General features: G+C 36.8%; 1 protein-coding gene across 2 annotated transcripts in view; it reads left to right on the top strand.

The window, feature by feature from the left end:
• Nucleotides 1-23,999, top strand: part of ACBD6 (acyl-CoA binding domain containing 6) — a 230,342-nt gene that overhangs the window by 3,782 nt on the left and 202,561 nt on the right. For both annotated transcript variants that reach the window (XM_036855805.1, XM_036855815.1), the window contains exons 2-3: nt 3,448-3,512; nt 12,051-12,147. In XM_036855805.1, coding sequence (XP_036711700.1) covers nt 3,448-3,512; nt 12,051-12,147 — 162 coding nt within the window. The remainder of the gene's footprint in view (nt 1-3,447; nt 3,513-12,050; nt 12,148-23,999) is intronic.

Below are 23,999 nucleotides of genomic sequence, written 5' to 3'. Positions count from 1 at the left end.
TTGCTTGATACAGGGTGTCCACAAACCTTTAATTTGTGAAAAACGCAGTGTCTGCAAAGCACAATGAAGCAAAGTGCAGTAAAACAAGATATGCTTGTATTTGCCTTTTTTCTGTGCTGTCATGGCAGATAAAACTGCTGATGTGTTAGCATGAATCAAGGCAGTGGCAGCAGACTGTACTAGTAGTTTTTTTTTTTTAACCACTGTGTACTCTGAGTTAAAAAAAAAGGCCAGTTTCACTTTAAAATGTCTTTGATGAAGCAGTGAAAATGATTGATTTTTATTCAGTATTAACTCTTGAGTACATATCTTTTTAATATTGTGTGTGATGAAATGGGGGTACACACAAAATACTTCTCCTGCATACTGAATTATGTTGGTTGTTTTGAGGAAAAACACCTGTGTAATTTTTGGTTGCAAGTTGAGCTACCCACATGAAACATGATTTTTACTTAACAGAGCAACTCCCTGATGAACTATGCTTATTCAGATTTGAGCATTTGGCATACAGTTTCTTGAAAATGAGTGAAGTCAGCCTGTCACTTCAAGGAAAACAACTGACAGTATTTGTTGCCAGTGACAACATTTGAGCCTTCGAGTGAAAATTAAGTTTGGAAAATCTGTATCTGCCACCCGATCTTGACAGCTTCCTAATACTGAAAAACATTTTTGATAAGATTAGTGGAGGTTTTAATGATTGTGAACTTCCGGTATTGTACGTATAATGAATTGTGACATTTGGAAGATCTGCGTAACTCAGTGAACTGTGTTTTCAAATATTTCAGGGAGTGAGGTTACAAATTATGTGTGGATAAAAGATACATTGAAAGTGCAGGTCAGACCAATGGATTTTAATGTAACAGTGTGAAAAATTTGTTGGTATCACTTCAGATTCCACATTGCAATTAACCTTAAAGAAACTGCCACTTGTTTAGTTTTGGTGTGATATCAAAGGCGAGTATCCACAATTATCTGAAAATGCTACTAAAATACTTTTCTTTTCTAACAGCATATCTGTGTGAAGTTGAATTTTCTTCATTTACTTCAACCAAAACAGCATATACTGCAATAGATTGAATGCAGAAGTAGAATACACCTGCCTTCTATTAAGGCAGACAGTAAAGAGATTTGCAAAATGTAAAACACTGTCACTTTTCTCACTAAATTTTTTTTGCTTTAAGATATATATTTTTCATAAAATTTTTTAATTTATGTTAACATGTAATGAGTTTATTATTTTTAAATGAATTAATACATATTTTAAAATTTCTTTTCATTTCTAATCTGGTAAATATTGATAGATATAACCCACATAAACAAAAGCTCTTTGGGGGGCTCAGTTTCTAAGAGTATAAAGGGATTATGAGACCAAAAGGTTTGTGAACTGCTGCCCTAAGATTCTCTTCCCATGGCCAGAGATGGCTCACCATATGCATGTTCTAGCCAGGGCAGAGGGAAAGGGAAGAACAAGCCCCCCTTTCCTTTTAAGGAAGATATTTATATCACTTTCACATACATCCAGCCCCCTGAACCTGGGCAGAAGTTGCATGGCCACATGTAATGTTCAGCTCAATGACCATGTGTCCGGCTGAGGCTTCTATTACCATAGGAGAAAGGAAGGATAGATACTGGTATTTGTTTCTGCCACTGGCTGTTGTCTGGATAAAAAAACACAAATAGTAATAACTGCTATTTTTATGATGCCTAGTAGTTTATCTCATTTCATATTTCTAACACAGTGGTTCAAGTGATTTTAGAGATGCCAGAACTGAAGCCTAGATTCTATGTGGCATATAAAACAGAGTGTTGTATAGTAGAGTAATATTGGACTTTGATGTCTGCCGGTCCTGGAGTCAAGTCTTGACTCCTAATTCAAGATTTACTCATGTGTGAGCTTTTTATAGAATGAATTTGTAATAGCAAGCCTAACAGGATTGTTGTGTGGCTCATTTGACATACATATGTGTAACTTTTGGTTTATGGTGATTGTTCAAGAAAAGCAGCTCCTGCTCTTTCATCATTTCTTCCCCCGTCCCATCATAACAGGGCTGCCCCTGTGTAAATGTACATTTTAATAACAGCCAGAGGGCCATGTGATTAATGGCTAAGCAAATGATAGAGATGATGGTTGTTAGGAAATCAGAGATGGATGAGATCATTGTAGATGGAAAGGGTTCTTAGAATTTGAACCTTGAGTGGGACTGCAAGGAGATTTAGCATTTTGAAAAGCTGAGAGAAGAGGAGTCTTTTTAGGTGAGGGATATAACATGAGCAAAATAGAATAAAAATTCTAAATGCAGTTGTATAGATCAGTCTGGTTAGTGAGTAGACCATCAGTTTGATTTTAGCAGAACGCAAGTGTGTAAGAGTAGAAGGAGGTAGTGGGAAAGTCTTTGAGAAGTAGGTGGGGTCCAGATTGTGGTATTTAGCTTTAGGGAAAATAGGTATTTTGTTGAACACATGCCTAATGTATTCATTCTATATGCAACAAACTTTTTTTTTTACTGCCTTAAATTAGACACTATGTTATGTGCAATGAGCGACTTAAGAATGGTTTCTTAGAGGCTGTATTCTAATAGCAAGATGAGACTACACAAACCTTGCTAACACAAGGTAAAAGTGAAAAGTGCCATCAGAGAGATATAGAGTAAGTGCTGTGATGGTTCATCAGAAAGAGAGATTACTGCTCGCAGTGGGAATCCAGCTGTGTAGTGAATTCTACACTTGCGTGAATTTCACTTATGCTTATTCACAATGAAAATAATTACTGTGTAGTTTAACTACAAGTGTTTGAGGATTGGAGATAAGTTTTGACCACAAACAAGAGAAGATTATTGTGGAATAAATAGAATTTATGTTATTGAGAAACCTTGAAAATTTTTGTGTGTGGCTTTTAGCATCTAAATTTATATTGACTAGTTTCATAATAGGGCACGTTAAAAATAGTGTGCTTTATCCTGGAATTTGAGAGAGATAAAATGCTGATAGTGTTATGAGAATCAACACAGACAGAAGGTATGATGAATTCTGATAAACTGTACTTTAAAGCTTGTTTATTGCATGTTTAAAAATTCTTCTACATTACAAATGGTAATAAGGATTGCATAATCTATATTTATAATTTGTTTTATATATATAATTTGTCTACTAATTTAGGAATGCACTGTTTGTCACCCTTTAAAAAAAAATTTTTTTTTAATGTATTACACTGTTAGATAACAGTTGTTTTATGCAGTAAGCCAAAGCAGCCTGTATTTAAAGTTTTTTTGGTTTGCTTTTGCAAAGCATGTTAAATTTTGTTATTTTATATGATGCAGATATTTTCTAACCTATAGTTACGAAGTTTAACCTATAATTACGAAGTTACTAGATTTAAAAATTAGAAGTTTCTCTGACATTTCTTTGAAAAATAAGTTCTTGATTTTACCCCTCTCCCGCTTGATTTAGGTCAAAGTTGGAAATTGCAATACTCCTAAACCAAGCTTCTTTGACTTTGAAGGAAAGCAAAAATGGTAAGAAATTCTTGGGATCTAATGTGGTTGTTGTAAATGGCTTAGGTGTTCAGGAATTAGAAAGTAGTGAGCAGATTAAAGAATTAGTTTTCTATTAATCTCTTTCTGCTGTAGACTGTGCTAATGATAGGCAGTTGGGAGAGAGATTAAAAGAATCCGATTTTAGATAAATCTCCTAAAGGGTTCTTATGCCATGATGTTGGTATATAAGTAGTTCACAACAGACACACATTCCTTACATATGAATTGCTTCTTAGAGAGGGACCAAAAGAGCTATTGGCTGGAATTTTCCTTCCCTGTCATACAGCCCCTAATGGGTCACCACTTCTCCCCTCTGGAGGGATCTTTGGAAGAAGGCCAGGAGGATGGGAAGGTAGAAGAGCAGGGTAAATCCTCAATTTTTACTCTTCTCCCCTTCCCAATTTTATCTGCTCATTTCTAGTGCCCTTCTGTTCCTTGCCCACCCACACCATGGTGTAGAAGTGCGTATAATACCCTGTTGGGCAGAAGGGGGAAAAAATAGATACTGAGTCTACTTCTTTCCTGAATACATAAAAAGATTATGCCCTCCTAGATTTTTTTTACTGATAATTCAAAGATTACCTCTTATCATTTGAGGCCTTATTTCCTCTTACCTTGTCTAAGTGAAAAGAGAGAAATTGCATACAATAGGGAACCTTAGTTATAGAAGGAAGGACTTTGGAGCATCAGCCCTGGAATTAAAAGTAGAGAGAGTAGGGTTTAAAAAGAAAAGATGAAATATGGTTGTAGAGAGAAGAAACGTATTTCACAATGTGGTCCCCTGGACAAGTTGCCTGTCTAGGAAATGTTTGTTACTCAGCTGTGAGGAGATGTAGAGCTTGAACCCGAATGCAAATAATAATGTCATTAAGCACAACTGTTTAGTTCAGCTGACTTTTTTTTGTGTAAGACATTCTCAGTGAAGGAAGCAGTGCTTTGATTTTCATTCTGGTGCAGGTTTTCTTTTCTGATGATAACGAATAGTTCTCTGACTGGCATTTTATTACTGTTGTAGAGAATACCTGATGTAAATTTTATTGTGAGTTTTTTGTTTTAGTTTAAGAATTATAATTCACCATTATTTTTTTCCCCAAGTTTGCCTGTTATCTCACTGTTTTTAGTAATTTTTAAAAGTTTAGACTTTACAACCACCATAATAATAATTCAGTCAAGAATCATCAATGGATGTTAAAATCATTAGATGAAAAACTACTCAGGAACAATATTCACACAATCTGATCCACAGTTTACTTATTAATTACAAAGAGGAAACCTGGAGATACTGCATTTACTAAGTCCTGACTCCTATCATGATGGGACAAACTGCTGTCATGTGATGAATTGTAAACGACATGTCACCTATATGTTACTCTTGCCAAATATTTAACCTGATTCTAATCATGATTAATCATTTTTGGCAAGAACACTCTGTAGGTGAGGAAACAATCAGACAAATGCAAATTGAAAGATATTTTATAAAACAGCTGGTTCAGACTCTTAAAAAATAGCAATATCATGGAAGACAAAAAAGGCTAAAGATACATGAAACTCAGTGCTATGTGTAAATGTTGATTGGCTCCTCATCTGGGAGAAGAAAGCTATAAAGAACCTTTTGGGGAAGTCAGGGAAATCTGAATACGGTCTATATACATTTATTTAATAGTACTGATATTAAGTTTCTTTACTTTAAAGAATATATATTTGGCTGATACATTTGGGGTAAAGTGTTATGATGTATACAAGTAACTTTCAAGAGATTTCTGCAAAAATAAATTTAGAAAACCTCAGAAAGATGTTCTGTTTATCATAGGAGCAGGCAGGTAGTGAGAAAACTGTGGGACTGAGTTCTGTTTTACAGTAGATCAGTGGCTGTACTTCCCGGTTGGAGGTAGAAAGAATTGGCAGGGAAAAGCCAAGAAGGAGGCCTGTCCTAGCAACTGGCAAAAAAGAAGAAAAGGAAAACGCACAAGGGGGCTCAGGACTAAAATATTGCTCTTGGTATTAAACTGCAGGAAGTCCCTACCTTCTTACTCATTGTATTCTTATCTCTGTCTTCACCTCCCCTCGCTTTTGTTGTTTTTGAATTTTATTTTATTTATTTTTTTATACCACAGGTTCTTATTAGTTATCTATTTTATACATATTAGTGTATATATGTCAATTCCAATCTCCCAATTCATCACACCACCACCACCCCTCCCCCACCACTTTCCCCCCTTGGTGTCCATACGTTTCTTCTCTACATCTTTGTCTCAATTTCTGCCCTGCAAACCGGTTCATCTGTACCATTTTTCTAGGTTATACATATATGCGTTAATATACGATATTTGTTTTTCTCTTCCTGACTTACTTCACTCTGTATGACAGTCCCTGGATCCATCCACGTCTCTACAAATGACCCAGTTTCGTTCCGTTTTATGGCTGAGTAATATTCCATTGTATATATGTACTACATCTTCTTTATCCATTCGTCTGTCGATGGGCATTTAGGTTGCTTCCATGACCTGGCTATTGTAAATAGTGCTGCAATGAACATTGGGGTGCATGTGTCTTTTTGAATTATGGATTTCTCAGGGTATATGCCCAGTAGTGGGATTGCTGGATCACATGGTAATTCTATTTTTAGTTTTTTAAGGGACCACCATACTGTTCTCCATAGTGGCTGTATCAATTTACATTCCCACCAACAGTGCAAGAGGGTTCCCTTTTCTCCACACCCTCTCCAGCATTTGTTGTTTGTAGATTTTCTGACGGTGCCCATTCTAACTGGTGTGAGGTGATACCTCATTGTAATTTTGATTTGTATTTCTCTAATAATTAGTGATGTTGAGCAGCTTTTCATGTGCTTCCTGGCCATCTGTATGTCTTCTTTGGAGAAATGTCTATTTAGGTCTTCTGCCCATTTTTGGATTGGGTTGTTTGTTTTTTTAATATTGAGCTGCGTGAGCTGTTTATATATTTTGGAGATTAATCCTTTGTCGGTTGATTAGTTTGCAAATATTTTCTCCCATTCTGATGGTTCTCTTTTCGTCTTGTTTGTAGTTCCCTTGCCTGTGCAAAAGCTTCTAAGTTTCATTAGGTCCCATTTGTTTATTTTTGTTTTTATTTCCATTACTCTAGGAGGTGGATCAAAAAAGATCTTGCTGTGATTTATGTCAAAGAGTGTTCTTCCTGTGTTTTCCTCTGAGAGTTTTAAAGTGTCTGGTCTTACATTTAGGTCTCTAATCCATTTTGAGTTTATTTTTGTGTATGATGTTAGGGAGTGTTCTAATTTCATTCTTTTACATGTAGCTGTCCAGTTTTCCCAGCACCACTTATTGAAGAGACTGTCTTTTCTCCATTGTATATCCTTGCCTCCTTTGTCATAGATTAGTTGACCATAGGTGCGTGGGTTTATCTCTGGGCTTTCTATTCTGTTCCATTGATCTGTGTTTCTGTTTTTGTGCCAGTACCATATTGTCTTGATTACTGTAGCTTTGTAGTATAGTCTGAAGTCAGGGAGTCTGATTCCTCCAGCTCCGTTTTTTTCCCTCAAGACCGCTTTGGCTATTCGGGGTCTTTTGTGTCTCCATACAAATTTTAAGATTTTTTGTTCTAGTTCTGTGAAAAATGCCAGTGGTAATTTGATAGGGATTGCATTGAATCTGTAGATTGCTTTGGGTAGTATAGTCATTTTCACAATACTGATTCTTCCAATCCAAGAACATGGTATATCTCTCCATCTGTTTGTATCATCTTTAATTTCTTTCATCAGTGTCTTATAGTTTTCTGCCTACAGGTCTTTTATCTCCCTAGGTAGGTTTATTCCTAGGTATTTTATTCTTTTTGTTGCCGTGGTAAATGGGAGTGTTTCCTTAATTTCTTTTTCTGATCTTTCATTGTTAGTGTATAGGAATGGAAGAGATTCCTGTGCATTAATTTTGTATCCTGCAACTTTACCAAATTCATTGATTAGCTCTAGTAGTTTTCTGGTGGCATCTTTAGGATTCTCTATGTATAGTATCATGTCATCTGCAAACAGTGACAGTTTTACTTCTTCTTTTCCAATTCGTATTCCTTTTATTTCTTTTTCTTCTCTGATTGCTGTGGCTAGGCGAAAACTGTGTTGAATAATAGTGGTGAGAGTGGACATCCTTGTCTTGTTTCTGATCTTAGAGGAAATGCTTTCAGTTTTTCACCATTGAGAATGATGTTTGCTGTGGGTTTGTCATATATGGTCTTTATTATGTTGAGGTAGGTTCCCTCTATGCCCACTTTCTGGAGAGTTTTTATCATAAATGGGTGTTGAGTTCTGTCAGAAGCTTTTTCTGCATCTATTGAGATGATCATATGGTTTTTCTTCTTCAGTTTGTTAATATGGTATATCACATTGATTGATTTGCGTATATTGAGGAATCCTTGCATCCCTGGGATAAATCCCACTTGATCGTGCTGTATGATCCTTTTAATGTGTTGTTGGATTCTGTTTGCTAGTATTTTGTTGAGGATATTTGCATCTATATTCATCAGTGATATAGGTCTGTAATTTTCTTTTTTTGTAGTGTCTTTGTCTGGTTTTGGTATCAGGGTGATGGTGGCGTCATAGAATGAGTTTGGGAGTTTTCCTTCCTCTGCAGTTTTTTGGAAGAGTTTGAGAAGGATGGGTGTTAGCTCGTCTCTAAATGTTTGATAGAATTCACCTGTGAAGCCATCTGGTCCTGGACTTTTGTTTGTTGGAAGATTTTTTATCACAGTTTCAATTTCATTACTTATGATTGGTCTATTCATATTTTCTATTTCTTCCTGCTTCAGTCTTGTAAGGTTATACCTTTCTAAGAATTTGTCCATTTCTTCCAGGTTGTCCATTTTATTGGCATAGAGTTGCTTGTAGTAGTCTTTTAGGATGCTTTGCATTTCTGCGGTGTCTGTTGTAACTTCTCCTTTTTCATTTCTAATTTTATTGATTTGAGTCCTCTCCCTCTTTTTCTTGATGAGTCTGGCTAATGGTTTATCAATTTTGTTTATCTTCTCAAAGAACCAGCTTTTAGTTTTATTGATCTTTGCTATTGTTTTGTTTGTTTCTATTTCATTTATTTCTGCTCTGATCGTTATGATTTCTTTCCTTCTACTAACTTTGGGTTTTGTTTGTTCTTCTTTCTCTAGTTGTTTTACATGTAGAGTTAGATTGTTTATTTGAGATGTTTGTTGTTTCTTTAGGTAGGATTGTATTGCTGTAAACGTTCCTCTTAGAACTGCTTTTGCTGCATCCCATAGGTTTTGGATCGTCGTGTTTTCATTGTCATTTGTCTCTAGGTAGTTTTTTATTTCCTCTTTGATTTCTTCAGTGACCTCTTGGTTATTTAGTAATGTATTGTTTAGCCTCCATGTATTTGTGTTTTTTACGTTTTTTTCCCTGTAATTGATTTCTGGTCTCATAGTGTTGTGGTCAGAAAAGATGCTTGATATGATTTCAGTGTTCTTAAATAACTGAGGCTTGATTTGTGACCCAAGATGTGATCTGTCCTGGAGAATGTTCTGTGTGCACTTGAGAAGAAAGTGTCATCTGCTGTTTTGGATGGAATGTCCTATAAATATCAATTAAATATATCTGGTCTATTGTGTCATTTAAAGCTTGTGTTTCCTTCTTAATTTTCTGTTTGGATGATCTGTCCATTGGCGTAAGTGAGGTGTTAAAGTCCCCCACTGTTATTGTGTTACTGTCGATTTCCTCTTTTATAGCTGTTAGGAGTTGCCTTGTGTATTGAGGTGCTCCTATGTTGGGTGCATATATATTTACAATTGTTGTATCTTCTCCTTGGATTGATCCCTTGATCATTAGGTAGTGTCCTTCCTTGTCTCTTGTAACATTCTTTATTTTAAAGTCTGTTTTAATATGATATGAGAATTGCTACTCCAGCTTTCTTTTGATTTCCATTTGCATGGAATATCTTTTTCCATCCCCTCACTTTCAGTCTGTATGTGTCCCTAGGTCTGAAGTGGGTCTCTTGTAGACAGCATATATACGGGTCTTATTTTTGTATCCATTCAACCAGTCTATGTCTTTTGGTTGGAACATATAATCCATTTACATTTAAGGTAGTTATCGATATTTATGTTCCTATTACCATTTTCTTAATTGTTTTGGGTTTGTTTTTGTAGGTCCTTTTCTTCTCTTGTGTTTCCCACTTAGAGAAATTCCTTTAGCATTTGTTGTAAAGCTGGTTTGGTGGTGCTGAATTCTCTTAGCTTTTGCTTGTCTGTAAAGCTTTTGATTTCTCCATCGAATCTGAATGAAATCCTTGCTGGGTAGAGTAATTCTTGGTTGTAGGTTCTTCCCTTTCATCACTTTAAATATTTCATGCCACTCCCTGCTGGCTTGTAGAGTTTCTGCTGAGAAATCAGCTGTTAACCTTATGGGAGTTCCCTTGTATGTTATTTGTCATTTTTCCCTTGCTGCTTTCAATAGTTTTTCCTTGTCTTTAATTTTTGCCGGTTTGATTACTATGTGTCTCAGCGTGTTTCTCCTTGGGTTTATCCTGTATGGGACTCGCTGCGCTTCCTGGACTTGGGTGGCTATTTCCTTTCCCATGTTAGGGGACACCTTCTTGGTCCCCTATAATGCGAATGTTGTTGCGTTTAATGTTGTCCCAGCGGTCTCTTAGGCTGTCTTCATTTCTTTTCATTCTTTTTTCTTTATTCTGTTCTGCAGCAGTGAATTCCACCATTCTGTCTTCCAGGTCACTTATCCGTTCTTCTTCCTCAGTTATTCTGCTATTGATTCCTTCTAGTGTAGTTTTCATTTCAGTTATTGTGTTCGTCATCTCTGTTTGTTTGTTCCTTAATTCTTCTAGGTCTTTGTTAAACATATCTTGCATCTTCTCGATCTTTGCCTCCATTCTTTTTCCGAGGTCCTGGATCATCTTCACTATCATTATTCTGAATTCTTTTTCTGGAAAGTTGCCTATCTCCACTTCATTTAGTTGTTTTTCTAGGGTTTCATCTTTTTCCTTCATCTGGTACGTAGCCCTCTGCCTTTTCATCTTGTCTATCTTTTTGTGAATGTGGTTTTTGTTCCACAGGCTGCAGGATTGTAGTTCTTGCTTCTGCTGTCTGCCCTCTGGTGGATAAGGCTATCTCAGAGGCTTGTGCATATCTCCTGATGGGAGGGAGCGGTGGTGGGTAGAGCTGACTGTTGCTCTGATGGGCAGAGCTCAGTAAAACTTTAATCCGTTTGTCTGCTGATGGGTGGGGCTGGATTCCCTCCCTGTTGGTTGTTTGGCCTGAGGCGACCCAACACTGGAGCCTACCTGGGCTCTTTGGTGGGGCTAATGGCAGACTCTGGGAGGGCTCACGCCAGGGAGCACTTCCCAGAACTTCTGCTGCCAGTGTCCTTGTCCTCACAGTGAGCCACAGCCACCCCCTGCCTCTGCAGGAGACCCTCCAACACTAGCAGGTAGGTCTGGTTCAGTCTCCCCTGGGGTCACTGCTCCTTCTCCTGGGTCCCGATGTGCACACTACTTTGTGTGTGCCCTCCAAGAGTGGAGTCTCTGTTTCCCCCAGTCCTGTTGAAGTCCTGCAGTCAAATCCCGCTAGCCTTCAGAGTCTGATTTTCTGGGAATTCCTCCTCCCATTGCCATACCCCCAGGTTGGGAAGCCTGACGTGGGGCTCAGAACCTTCACTCCAGTGGGTGGACTTCTGTAGTATAATTGTTCTCCAGTTTGTGAGTCATCCACCCAGCACTTATGGGATTTGATTGTATTGTGATTGCGCCCCTTGTATCATCTCATTGTGGCTTCTCTTTGTCTTTGGATGTGGGGTGTCTTTTTTGGTGAGTTCCAGTGTCTTCCTGTTGATGATTGTTCAGCAGTTGGTTGTGATTCTGGTGCTCTCGCAAGAGGGAGTGAGCACATGTCCTTCTGCTCCACCATCTTGAACCAAAAAACCCTCCCCTCGCTTTTGATGTCCCTGCCCAAAGCCTCAGGATCCACTACTAGCAGCTTAGAGATGAGATAACAGCAGAAGGGGAGGTATATTTCTCACATCTTAAAATAAGAAGTTTGAAGCATTTCCCACAGAATATTGTTTTGTGTGACGAACGGTTAATATATTACTGAAATGCCACAAACACAGTTAATTCGTATGGTGGGAACTACTCCCATTGTTTATAGATCGTACATTCTCAACAGGGGTTTGAAATTTGGGTTTGGGGGAGTTTTAAAATCTTAGATATTACAATAGTGTGTTGTCTTCCAAAATTCAACAGATGTGCAATATATGTGTAATTTTAAAATTTCATGGGGGAGGGTGATTAGAAAAAAAATATCTAAAAGGGCTGCTTAGGTGGGGTGATAAGGTCTGTATTGCTGTGGACCAATGAAATGCAAAAAGAGAAGGCTACTCATAATATGGCTTATTATATCTGTATCTCCTGACCCTTAAAACGTGTGTGCCTTTTTTTAATAATAAAAAGAAGAAATATACTGTTTGTGTTCCTTACATAGTTAATGATAGGTCATTTTGGATATTCTCTACTTTAGGGAAGCATGGAAAGCACTTGGTGATTCAAGCCCCAGCCGAGCAATGCAGGAGTACATTGCCGTAGTTAAAAAATTAGATCCAAGTTGGAATCCTCAGGTAAGACCTAATTGTAAATAATATTTTCCAAAAACGTATTATCTTTCTCTCAAATAAATGTTTAAAACTAAGCTTTAGGCTTAAATAACATCCTTAAAGTTTTATTTTCTCAAATCAAAAGATTATAAAGGTATTGCAGTATTTATCTAAAAATACTATTGCTTATATGTTAACATTATCAGCTACTGATACTGAGAACGTCTCTGAATTGTAGAGAATTTTTAAAAGCATAATTGTAATTTCAATCGTGTGAAAACTCAATTCATTTCAGAATTTGAAAGAGTTTAACTTGAGATCATATTATTATCTTGAGAAATGGAAGGTTTTTTTTTTAATGAGCACTTTCTATGAAAGTACAAAATCCTTGTTGATAGGGATAAAATATGAATGACATGCTTTCTGCCATTATGTAAAGTACCTTATAGAATATAAAACATATCAAAAATAGAGTAACAGTATAAAACAATAATAATGTGAATGCTAGGGTATCCAGTGGAAGAACAGATTACTTTGGACTTTGGGGTCAGTTATTACATTGTTACATATTTATTACCAGTATGAAGGAATTTTATTCCACCAGTGATGGAATCTTAAAGTGTCAGAGTTGTAAGGAATCTTAAAGATTTATATGTTATGACATATAAAAGTATATCTTAATTATGAGTACAAAGGGGGAGAGGTAACCAAGTTAGGAAATCTCTAATGATACGACTGCCTTTCGGAAATCGTTGAAACATTTCCTGATGTTTTTGATGTGCATGAGTATTCATTCTCAGAAACATTCCTTTTTATTAATATCTTTTATAAAACATCAAGTTTGCATACAGACATATACCATAAAGGTCCTCCTAAGGACTTAAACTCTGAAATTCAGTGGTAAAAACAGGTGCACCTCTGAGCTGAACTCAGCCTGAACACAAATGGCATGATATTTATTTATTTATTAACATCTTTATTGGAGTATAATTGCTTTACAATGATGTGTTAGTTTCTGCTGTATAACAAAGTGAATCAGCTATACGTATACATATATCCCCATATCTCCTCCCTGTTGTGTCTCCTCCCACCCTCCCTATCCCACCCCTCTAGGTGGTCACAAAGCACCGAGCTGATCTCCCTGTGGCACGATATTTAAAAAAAACAAAAACAAGACTTGAAATTGCATGCCCTTAAGTGAGTCCTTACTCTTCAGGTCCAGCCACTGTGGTCTCAGTTCTTCCCTATTGACTTATACTTGACTGTTTCTGATGCCTGGCTTATGTAGGCATTTGAGTTGATAACTTCTGTTAAATGACAGAATTTATGATTTCTTAACCTTCAATACTTTAATTACTAAGTAAAATTCCGTTAACTATGACTCTTACAAATGCACAGTCCATGTAGTTAGGTAGTTCTTCCTTAGGGAAACCCAAACAGGCATTACAGATGTTTTTAAAAAGTTCTAAATTTTACCTATTGAACTTGTAAAACTTGAGTAAACTAAGCAGAACCAAAGATACTTTCTTTTTTTTTTTCTTTTCTTTCAACATCTTCATTGGACAAAGATACTTTCAAGTAAAAATGATTCTTTAATACATTGTTCTAAAAATATGTTAACATCATAATCTAGTTGTAAAGAGGAACTGTCTGTTTCATTTACATTTTAATTTTTAGCTTAAACTTTCTGAGCTGGTCCCTTTGACTCATAGCTTTTTTTCCCCCTTGTTTTTGATTGGTATGGGCAGGTCATAATCTCAATCTCTAGAGGTTTGGTATTTGGTTCATTATCTTTTAGGTTAAAAGAACTATTTTCTTTTGATATTTGTTTCTATAAATGATGAAATAATAACTCTCATGTTGAATGTGTTAAGTTCTTTGCATGTATTGCCCTTTGAAATCTTTATAAGAATTTTAAGAATTAGGAACTATTATTGTCTGTATTTTAAAAAAGAGAAAATTCAGGCACAGAGAGGCTTAGTAACTTTTCTAAGATTAGTCAGCTGATGAATGGTGTTGCCAGCATTTGGACCTATGCTTATACGAGTCCAGATCCCCACCCCTAATCATTCTGCTATCTGTTCTATAGCTGACATTATGTGTATTAAGAAAAGCATGTAAACTTAAGTGTATGGAAAATTCAAGTAAAGATATTTATTTATTTATTTTAAATTTATTATTTTAAAATTTTATTTTATTTTTGGCTGCGTTGGATCTTTGCTGCTGCATGCGGGCTTTCTCTAGTTGTGGTGAGCGGGACTACTCTTTGTTGCTGTGTGCAGGCTTCTCATTGCAGTGGCTTCTCTTGTTGAGGAACATGGTCTCTAGGCGTGCGGGCTTCAGCAGTTGTGGCGTGTGGGCTCAGTAGTTGTGGCTCACGGGCTCTAGAGCACAGGCTCAGTAGTTGTGGCACATGGGCGTAGTTGCTCTGCGGCATGTGGGATCTTCCTGGACCAGGGCTCGAACCCGTGTCCCCCTACGTTGGCAGGCGATTCTTAACCACTGCGCCACCAGGGAAGCCCAAGATAGTTACTTTTTAAATCAAAGCTACATGGTACCTTGAAGTATAAAATGAATAGTGCTTTAAAATGTAACCCTTTGCCTGTTTTGTGTTTTGTTTCGTCTTTCTCAAGAATGTACTGTTGAATGTCTAATATAATCAAGGCAATTCTTTTGCTTTTACTTACATAGTTTTTTGGGAGGGAGGCAGAGAGGGTGAGTTTTTATTTTGGTATAATTTACTTTTATTTCTATTATTTTTAACAAATAAAAATTATATATATTTAAGGTATACAATGTTTTGATGTTTGGTATATATCTTGTGAAATGATTATCACAGTCAAACTAATTAATATATCCCTCACCTCCCATATTTATCATGGTTTTATGTGTGTGTGTGTGGTGAGAACACTTGAGATCTACTCTCTAAGCAAATTTCATGTATACGATACATTATTATTAATTAGTGTACTTATTAGTAACTAATAATAGTACATTATTATTAACTAATGTATACTGGATGTAACTTTTTTAAAGTTTCAAGAATAGTACAAGACACTTCTGCATGGCCTTTGTCTAGTTACATCAGTTTTTTTTTACATTTGTTTTAACATTCTTTCTCTATTTACTCATAAATACATACATACTACATATAAATAAGTTTTTTCTGAATTATTTTATTATTATTTTTGAACTAAAAGTTATAGACATCATGTCCCTTTACTACTTCAACATGTTACTATACTGCAGTTATCAAAATTGGTAAATTTTTTTTTTTTTTGGTGTCATGATTTCTTTTGAAATTTCTTTTTTTTCCAGAACCCTGGGCTCAAGAGTTACTACAGGGCATGCGTGCGTGTGTGTATGTGTGTAGATATGTGTGTGTATACATATTTCTTTTAATATAAAAATTGTAAATGTATATTTAAGGTGTATAATATGATTTGATGTATATATACATAGTGAAATGATTAGTTAGTCAAGCTAACTAATATAACATCTCCTCTCATAGTCACCTTTTCTCTATGTGTGTGTGATGAAAACACCTGAGGTTTACTCTCTTAGTGTATTTCCAGTATTCAATACAGTATTATTAACTCTAGTCATCATGCCTGTACATTAGATCTCTAGACTTATTCATCCTGCATAACTGCAACTTTGTACCATTTGACCAATATCTCGCTATTTCCCCTAGCCATTGGTAAACAATATTCTATTCTCTGCTTCTTAGAATTTCACTTTTTAATTTTTTTAGATTCTATATATGAGATCATATAATACTTGTCTTTCTCTGTCTGGCTTATTTCACTTAGCATAATGTCCTCCAGGTTCATCCATGTTGTCATAATGGTAGGATTTCCTTCGTATACACACACACACACACGCACACGCACACACACACACACACACACAACATCTTGTTTATGCATTCATCCATACATGGACACGTAGGTTGTTTCCACATATTGGCTATTGTGAATAATGCTAAAAACATGAGAGGGCAGATATCTCTTTGATATCCTGATTTCATTTCCTTTAGATATATACCCAGAGGTGAGATTGCTGGATCATTTGGGAGTTCTATTTTTAATTTTTTGAAGAACCTCCATACTGCTTCTCATAATGGCTATAGCAATTTACATTCCTACCAATAATGTACAATTCTCTTTTCTCAAAATCAGGAATTTTAACATTGATTCAATATTACTGTCAAATCCATAGTTCATATTCAGGTTTATCATTTATCTAAAATATGTCTTTCATAGTTATTTTTTAAAATTCTGATCCATCATCCAGTCCAGGATCATGCATTGCATCTAGTTGTCATGTCTCTTTAGTCTCCTTTAATCTGGAATGGTTTCTCAGCCTTTCTTTTTCTCTCTTGACTGTGATATTTTTGAAGAGTATAGGCCAGTTATTTTGTAGAATGCCCCTCAATTTATTTGTTTTCTCATGAGTAGATTTAGATCATACGTTTTTAAGAGGAATACCACAGAATTCTTCTCAATGCATTATACCAGGACATACATGATGTCTGTTTACCCCAAAATTGGTTGTTAACATTGATCACTCGCTTAAGGTGGTGTCTGCCAGATTTCTCTACTGAAACTTTCCTTTTTCTCCCTTTGTAATTAATGAGTAATTTGTGGGGAGATACTTCGAGACTATGTATATATCCTTTTCCTAATCAGATTTCACTGACTAGTTTTAACATCCATTAATGATTTTCTAACTCCATCATTTCTTCTACATTTATTATTTGGCTTTCCATTGTAAGGGTGGGCTTTCCCTTCTCCCCTATTTATTTATTCATTTTCAAGAACTGTGAAAGGTGTAGGATTGTACCCTACTTGCAAGCTAATAAGTTAGCCTGTTACTGTTTCTTAGATGCTGGCAGAGGCTCCTGGGTCTGAGCCAAAGGACTTTATTATTCATGGCATGGCAAACTGCATGAGCTTCATTTGATTTGCATCAGTTTCTTGTGTCCCCTAAGTCCCACAGGGATGATGCAGGTGGGCCTAGATGGATTCCTGCATATGCAGTGGGTTGTGCTATAGGGAAGGAGCACTGAGCTTTGGGGATTCACCACTTTTATAGCAGGTAGAAGCAAGCCTGCTATTTGTCAGGGGTTGGGAAGACATGACGTCATCCCTGAAGGTGGCTTACTGTACATACAACCCTGAGAAAAGGCCTAGATAAAGAGTGGTCATAGGGCTTCCTTGGTGGTCCAGTGGTTAAGAATCCACCTGCCAATGCAGGGGACACGGGTTCAAGCACTGGCCTGGGAAGATCCCACATGCCGTGGAGCAACTAAGCCCGTGCGCCACAACTACTGAGCCTGTGCTCTAGAGCCTGCAAGCCACAACTACTGAGCCCACGAGCCACAACTACTGAAGCCTGCGTGCCTAGAGCCCGTGCTCCGCAACAAGAGAAGCCACCGCAATGAGAAGCCCGCACACCGCAATGAAGAGTAGCCCCCGCTCGCCGCAACTAGAGAAAGCCCATGCACAGCAACGAGGACCCAACACAGCCAAAAATAAATACAATAAAATAAATTAATTAAAAAAATTAAAAAGCTTTAAAAAAAAAAAAAGATTGGTCAGAGCCTGGCATACTGAACATGAATGTATAGGGATACTCAGGGCCCATGGTTGATTGCCTCACCCAATATATACCAGTATATACTCATAGATTTCTATTTTATTCAATGGGTAATAGTCAATTACCATCATTATTTGGCCACTGGGAGCCCATTCAAGATGGCTCCCCTGTCCTTTTGATATGTCTCCATCATTCTTTGAGCACTTTCTTACTTTCTGGCACAAGATGTTTCAGGCTGTATTAGTCTCCTAGGGTTGCCATAACAAAGTACCACAAACTAGTACTTTGTAGTTTACAACAACAGAAATTTATTCTCTTGTAGTCCTGGAGACCAGAAGTCTGAAAGTAAGGTGTTAGCAGAGCCATGCTGTCTTTGGAAGCTTCAGGGAGGAATCCGTCCTTACCTCGACCAGCTTCTGATGGCCTCAGATAGTCCTTAGTTTGTGGCAGCATAACTCCAGTTGCTGTCTCTGTCGTCACATGGCCTTCTTCTCTGTCTCTGTATCCAGATCTCCCTTACTTTCTCTTATATGGACAGCCAGTCATTGGATTTAGGGCTCACCTTAAACCTCATCTTAACTTTTTCCCCTAGCTTTATTGAGATGTAACTGACATATAACATTGTGTAAGTTTAAGGTGTACAGTATGTTGATTTGACACATATGTATTGCAAAATGATTACCACCATAGCTAACACCTCCATCATGTCACATAATTACTATTTCTGTTTTGTGGTGAGAACATTAAAGATCTACTCCTTTAGTAACTTTCAAGTATATAATACATTATTATTAACTATAATCACCATGCTGTACATTAGATCCCCAGAACTTATTCATCTTATATCTTGAAGTTTGTACCTTTGACCAACATTTTCCCCATTTCTCCCCCACTCCCGAGGCCCCTGGTAAAAACCATTCTACTCTTTGTTTCTATGAGTTTGGCTTTTATAGGTTCCACATGTAAGTAATGTTACGTAGTATTTGTCTTTCTCTGACTTTTTTTCACTTAGAATAATACCTTCAAGGCCCATTCATGTTGTTGCAAATGGTAGGATTTCCTTCTTTCTCATGGCTGAATAATATATATATATCATACTTTCTTTATTAATTCATCTGTTGCTAGACACTTAGGTTGTTTCCATATCTTGGCTATTGTAAATAATGCTGCAGTGGACATGGGAGTAAAGATATTTCTTCAAGATCCAGTTTTCATTTCTTTTGGATATAAACACAGATGTGAGATTGCTGGATCATATGGTAGTTTTTGAGAACCCTCCATAGTGTTTTCCATAGTGGTTGTACCAGTTTACATTTCTTTTTTTAAAAAAAATTAATTAATTTATTTATTTTTGGCTGCATTGGGTCTTCATTGCCGCGCGTGGGCTTTCTCTAGTTGCGGCGAGTGGGGGCTACTCTTTGTTGGGGTGCGCAGGCTTCTCATTGCAGTGGCTTCTCTTGTTGCGGAGCACGGCCTCTAGGTGCGCAGGCTTCAGTAGTTGTGGCTTGCGGGCTCTAGAGTGCAGGCTCAGTTTTTGTGGCGCATGGGCTTAGTTGCTCTGTGGCATGTGGGATCTTCCCAGACCAGGGCTTGAACCCGTGTCCCCTGCATTGGCAGGCAGATTCTTAACCACTGCAACACCAGGGAAGTCCCCAATTTACATTTCTACTAGCATCGCACAAGGGTTTTTTTTTCTCCACCTCCTCACCAACACTTATCTCTCGTCTTTTTGATGATAGCCATTCTAACAGGTGTGATGTTTCACTGTGGTTTTGATTTGCATTTCCCTGATGATTAGTGATGTCAAGCACCTTTTCATGTATTTGTTGGCTATTTGAATGTCTTCTTCAGAAAAATGTCTATTCATTTCTGCCCATTTTTAAATCGGATTTTTTTCTTCTTTTGCTGTTGAGTTATATGAGTTCTTTATATGTTTTGAATATTAATCCTTTATTACGTATGTGATTTGCAAATATTTTCTCCCATTCAGTAGGTTATCTTTTCATTTTGTTGATGGCTTCCATTGCTGTTTGGAAGTTTTTAGTTTGATGTAGTCCCATTTATTAATTTTTGCTTTTGTTGCTTTTGCTTTGTGTGTCAAATCCAAAAAATCATTGCCGAGACCAGTGTCAAGGAGCTTTTCCCCTATGTTTTCTTCTAGGAGCTTTATGATTTTTTTTTTTATGCTTATGTTCTTAACCCATTTCAGGTTAATGTTTGTAGGTAGTATAAGATAAGGGTCCAATTTCATTCTTCTACCTGTGCTTATCCAGTTTTCCCAACACCATTTATTGAAGAGACTACCCTTTCGATTGCTTGTCAAATATTAGTTGACTATATACCTCATCTTGATGACATCTGCAAAGACCCTGTTTCCAAATAAGGTCTCATTCTCAGATACCTGGGGTTAGGACTTGGACATATCTTTGGGGGTGGGGGGTAACAATTCAACTCACTACACAGGCTCATCTTATACTTTCCCTGTCCTTATCCTAGAATTGGCTGTTTCCCTTTGGTTCCTTTCAGTAGAGAATGATATTTAGAAACCAAAGTCTGGGTGTTGGTTATGTTCATTGCTACCGCTGTCTACTTCTAGACCCTCTCAGCAGACATACCTGAAAAATACATATACTCAAATGTATGTATATATTAACATACATACACACATATACTTATATCTATGTGTACACACATAAATATGTATGCATACAGATATGTACATACACACAGATATATATTCATTGTAGACACAGACATGTGTGTATATACACACACACACCTACATAACCCTCTCTAACCTATGTATCCTATGTCTGTATTTTTATATTTACTTACACATTAAAAACCACAAGTTCATATTGGTACCTCTGATTCCAACCCAACACTATAGAGTACATTGTAGTCTTCCCTCTTTCCATATTTGTAACTCCTTTCTACAACAGAACCCTGGCTCCTAATATTCTCATTATATTTACTCATTATATGACCTAGAATACACAGGAAGCAGTTTCAGAATTGCTAACCTATACTGCTGTGAAAAGCAAGTTTACTAACTCAAGTTCACTGTTTGTTTACAGGTTGTTTATGTTTTTTATTTTTTAAAGTAAAATTTATGTAAGGTGAAATGCTCAAATCTTAAGTGTATAATTTGACATTTTAACAAATATTCAAGGTACTTTTGTAAAAACTTTGATAAAATTGGAAAATAATTGCATCTCAGTCACCTTGTTTTTCCTGACTGCTTCCTAATTGACTGTGGTCATTTGGACGATTAAGATTCTTTTTAATGTGAATGCCCTGTCCCATGAAGTAACTCTGTTCTGAAGTGGCTGCCTTGCTTCTAAATAGATAACATGGACACAAAGATGTGTTTTTATAGCCTGATAAATATATTAGCAGTTCTAGAAGATGACATTTTCAAAATTAAAGAATTGTTTTTCTGTAATTCCTAGTTAATACTTGATGTATTTCCATAGCTCTTTTGAGAAGATTCTTATTCCAAGGTGCATAGTGTGATGAGTAGCATTCCTTTTGAGTCCTCTGTAAAGGCTTTTGAGTATGAATAGCAGGATGATTTAATTTGAGTTTATTTGGTATCTGTTGGTCCTACACATTAGGCCAAAAAAGAAAAAAAAGCATTTAATGACCTCTTTGTAGATCTTATAAAAAGACCAATATCATGTATTTTGCATATATAATTAAAGTTTATCTGTCATAGATTACTGTTTCATGTTGAACCAAATGTAAAATGAGGACTTTGTCCTTTTTTTGGACATCTGTTAAGGTAGTGTTGATATTAGTCGTTCATTCATTCTACTCATTCATTGTACACTTATTGTGTATAGGTTATAGCCCTAGGGGCTGGGAATGTATCAGTGAACAAAGGAGAACCATCTCTGTTCTTAGGAAGTTTACAGTTTGGCAGGCATAAGTAATAAAACAAGTAAATATTATAATGTGTGAGAAGGTGATCAGTGCTATGGAGAGAAAGCAGCGGAGAAGGATACGGTATACGGGAGGTGGGGTTACAATTTTTTTTTATTTTTTAAAATAAATTTACTTATTTATTTTTGGCTGCGTTGGGTCTTTGCTGCGTGCAGGCTTTCTCTAGTTGCGGCGAGTGGGGGCTACTCTTCATTGTGGTGTGCGGGCTTCTTGTTGCTGTGGCTTCTCTTGTTGCGGAGCACGGGCTCTAGGTGTGCAGGCTTCAGTAGCTGTGGCACGCGGGCTCAGTAGTTGTGGCGCACGGGCTTAGTTGCTCCGTGGCATGTGGGCTCTTCCTGGACCAGGGCTCAAACCCGTGTCCCCTGCATTGGCAGGCGGATTCTTAACCACTGCGCCACCAGGGAAGTCCGGGGGTTACAATTTTAAATGATATGGTCAAGGAAGGCTCACTGAAGAGGTGACATTGAGCATAGATATGAAGGAGTGAAAGAGTGAACCGTACAGGTATCTGGGGAAGAGCATTCTGTATGGAGGAAATAGCCAGTGCAAGTCCCTAAGGCAGGATCATGCCTGTTGTGCTCTAGAAACTGCTAGGAGGACTGAATAGGTATATGGGAATGGGGGCAGGGTAGAGAAATAGGAGATGAGGTAGGGTGGAGCACATGGGATAGTCTATCATAAGGATTATGGCTTTTATTCTAATGAGAAGGGAAATACACTTTGATTGTAAACTTGTAAAAAGATATAGATATTCTATATTGCCCAGTAAATACTATTTTAATGAAGGTAATACAGGCATCTGGAAATAGAAATTCAAACAGTATGAAAGGGTATGAAATAAAACTTTATAAAGTTCTTTGTTCCATACATCATATACTCATTCAGTCCTATTTCCTAGTAGACCTATCCACTTGTAACTGTTTCTGTAATTGTGCACTGCTACCTCCATAGCACTAACATCTAAGTTTTTTTCTTTTAAAAAAGTGTTCTTTGTAAATTGAACATTTATTTGCCTGACAGACAGATGAAGGTTAATCAGGATAGTTCCTGCAGTTTCATTTCTCTTTGCCGTGTACCTCCATTTCTACTCACACGTAGTAAAGCCTCTTGCGACCACCAGAGGGAGCAAAGTTCATTATAAATGAGAATTTTGTTCTCAGGAATTTCTAGGGCTTTCTGTGTGTTTCAGTAGTATTGTTAAAACCTTGCTTCTCATTGGCCATTTACTCTTTTGCCTTTTTTTAAAACTCCTTAGATCTTTAAAATTTTTATGTTTACTTGGGATCTTACTAGTGACTTTATTTTTCTTCACCTTACTGGTCTGATGACTCTTAGGTTAGCATCCACTGTATTGTATTTGTGTATTGTCCATAAAGATAAATAGCATAGATGGGAGAACTGACACTCTCTTTTGTTCTAAGTGGTTATCTAGCTGTGAAGTAGCCTTTTGTAAATTTTGCTGCTATTCATCTGTGGATTTTGCAGCATCATCTGCTTATCTTTTACCTATAAATATTCACTGAATATTAGAATAGATAAATTCATACATATAGTATACTTACCTAAAAGGTAGTCATCATTTTTGAAATTTATATTTAATAGTTAGGCAGATATGTATATTTTGACCAGGAAGTTATCTTCTTTGATTTTTTTCCTTGTCATTCATATTTAATTTTTGTAGACTATCAGGTATTGGTATTGAATTGTTTCTTTTCTCTAGCTGCCTGATGCTGGAGGATAATTCTATAAGTTACCTTTTTTCATGTATGAAAACTCTCATCTCAGAACTTCATCTAACCTTTATATAGTACTACATTTAGTCTATAAGTGCCTCAAAGCCTAGGACCATGTTGGATTCATCTTTGTATTCTGACCATACTGCCTACAGTGTTTAGTGCAGGGCAATGCCACAGAAGGTATCTACCAAGTAGTTCTTAGATGATTCTAATTTCCTTTTCAAATGACACTACTTCCTTTACATTTCTCTCTTAGGACAGGACCCTGTTCTGGCTCCTCTCTTGTTTCTTCAAGTTCCAGGGCATAACTTGTACTCTGGAAATTAAGTATTAAGGAGATTATTTAATTCAGAAAACATTTATAAAGCATGAGATATACAGGATGCTATTTTAATTCCTGAAAAAACTACTTGGAAATAGAAAATTTAGCATTTATTGTTGAGGACTAACCATGGTGCCAAAGAGATTAAAATATACAGACATGGAGAAAGTGAATTCTGAATTAAGATTTGAATGTGAGGGACTTCCCTAGTGGTCCAGTGGTTAAGACTCTGTGCTTCCACTGCAGGAGGCATGGGTTCGGTCCCTGCTCGG

Source organism: Balaenoptera musculus, chromosome 1 (genome assembly GCF_009873245.2).
Source record: "Balaenoptera musculus isolate JJ_BM4_2016_0621 chromosome 1, mBalMus1.pri.v3, whole genome shotgun sequence".
Lineage (NCBI taxonomy): Eukaryota > Metazoa > Chordata > Mammalia > Artiodactyla > Balaenopteridae > Balaenoptera > Balaenoptera musculus.
The sequence above is the reverse complement of the archived record's forward strand: the minus strand, read 5'-3'. Positions and strand labels throughout refer to the sequence as shown.